General features: G+C 35.3%; 1 protein-coding gene across 1 annotated transcript in view; it reads left to right on the forward strand.

Annotated features, from left to right (window-relative positions):
• The window catches only part of LOC106467362, a 28,477-nt gene that overhangs the window by 14,942 nt on the left and 11,167 nt on the right, over nt 1-2,368 (forward strand). Inside the window, exon 2 of the mRNA XM_013927708.2 lies at nt 457-619. Coding sequence (XP_013783162.1) covers nt 457-619 — 163 coding nt within the window. The remainder of the gene's footprint in view (nt 1-456; nt 620-2,368) is intronic.

Consider the following 2,368-nt stretch of genomic DNA (forward strand, 5'->3'; position numbering starts at 1 on the left):
AGATGTTTCAGATTGAAAATTGATTTCGTATATTTAAGAACAAATACTGGATTATTTTTTTATCTAATTCTGATATTGAAAAATAATGTTATTTGTAGTACTCTAGGAACTGGGTGAGCCGTACTAAGCCTATTAGGAAAGTTAATACACTTCTCTCCTTAAATTTCGATTTAACTTAATATGGTTCGTTAATTCATTTGCTCGAACAACAAACATGAAATTCCTCACTAAACGTTTTATTAAAATCAAATAGTGACCAATTAATCCGAGTAAAAGGCAATTTGTTCCGCCAGTTTTTCTTTCAACTCATCAGAATCCGTGCATTAGGTTTTCTTCAACAACCTTTACTTAATCAGAGTGAGGAATATGTTTATCAAATGCATACGTTCTCAATAGTTATATTTCGTTCACAGTTATTCTGTTTGTTTAACCCAATTTCATATTTCGATTCTATAGAACGACAACCCACCCCGTTTTATGAAGTGCTTCCTTTCCATGCGCCACCTGGAGGGTGATGTCATACGGGTTAAAGACTGTGTCCTCTTGAAGTCCGGTCCAAAAAAGACAGACCTCCCTTTTGTCGCGAAAGTAGTAGACTTATGGGAAGACCCGGAAGATGGTGAGAATTCGATTAATGTCGTAATATTTGTTTCTGTTTTACCTAGTTATTGTGCTGACACAGTTTATAACTGTAGTTCTATACGTTTTGTCGCGAAATTGGTAGACTTATGGGAAGACCCGGAAGATGGTGAGAATTCGATTAATGTCGTAATATTTGTTTCTGTCTTACCTAGTTATTGTGCTGAGACAGTTTATAGCTGTAGTTGTATACGTTTTGTCGCGAAATTGGTAGACTTATGGGAAGACCCGGAAGATGATGAGAATCATAATGATATGGTAAAATCTATTTCTGTCTTACCTAGTTATTCTATAGACACAGGCAAGGGCGGATTGGGATTAAAGGACCAGCCTAGAGAATATCACTTGCTGCATTCTGACTAAACAATTAAAAGTTAAAATTTCCAAGAATGCGTCAAATGCATCGACTCACCGGACAACTGCCCGGTGTCCCTATGGACAATCTACCCCTGGACGCAGCCTATAAGTGTAGTTGTATACGTTGTACTATAACTTGTATATTGGTAATGAATGAAATAACATGTTAACTGGTACTTGTATATGGAAGCACATTATGTCAATAAGTCATAAATTAACAAGCAACGATTTACTAACACTTTCAAATACATTCGTCTTCTTTATACTCAAATATGTGGGAAAAAGTATTGTTGTTACCAACCCCAAGGACAGGAAGCTTAGAGAGAAATTTCTTTAATTCTATGTATACAGTTTACCCAACAGATGGCAGCACCAAGATATAATCTATGGGAGGAGATCAGCGTACCCGAATGTGAGGCAAAAGTACAAATTGAAAATAGTTTAGAGAGATTACTTCATTCTGATTGCATCTGGTCTAATCTAAATTCCCTTTTAAGTCACACAGAAGGGGGGGGGGTGGCTAGTATTTAAATTGGGGACAGGAACAATAATCTTGAATTATTTCAACTCATTTGTGTTTTGCACTTTTTCATTGCCGAAGAGATGCTCTGAGATTACATCAGAATGTTTTAATAAACAAGACAAAATTAACTGTCAGTACATTCTACCCTGCAAGTGAACTACTCAGCACTAGTAAGCAAGCTGCATTTAAGCCCTAGTCGGATACAAAAGGCTTAATTTAAATCCAGTTTGATCTTCTCCGGACCTTGGATTAAACTTCGAAAATATACTCGTGTATCGGCTCTCAATTGACTTAAGTACACTGAAACATAGAAGCAGAAGAAGATTAAATAATCGACTTTATAAAAGCCAGCATAAAGAGCTTGGAAACAAATGTGTTCAAATATATGCGTATTATTTGAAGAACATCGTTTGCAGATTGTTATAGATATAAATAGTAAAAACATACATATGTATATAGGTTGTTTTTTTCGCAATGCTTCAGTGCAACTTAATAACAGACCTAATATAATAATGGTTGGAGACGGCTTGAATGGGTAATGAAAAAAACTTTAATATAAGTTTAACAGAACAGCAAATGTACAACGTTTCGACAAGGTTTTGTCATCATCGGGTACAAGTAATTTACACTGACACGAAGATATATATATACAGTATTGAACAAAGAGGTCACATGACCGGATACTGTTGCAAAACTTAGAAGAGGTATCTTGGCACCCCGGGGTATTGGTTTAGAGTAGTTTTGTTCAATTAAGATGGATTCCTTGATTTTTCGTTTGCTTATGTTGAGTTCTTTGTTTAAAATGACAGTGTTGTACATTTGCTGTTATGTTAAACTTATATTAAAGTT

This window comes from Limulus polyphemus, unplaced genomic scaffold (genome assembly GCF_000517525.1).
Source record: "Limulus polyphemus unplaced genomic scaffold, Limulus_polyphemus-2.1.2 Scaffold2584, whole genome shotgun sequence".
NCBI classification, from domain to species: Eukaryota; Metazoa; Arthropoda; class Merostomata; order Xiphosura; family Limulidae; genus Limulus; species Limulus polyphemus.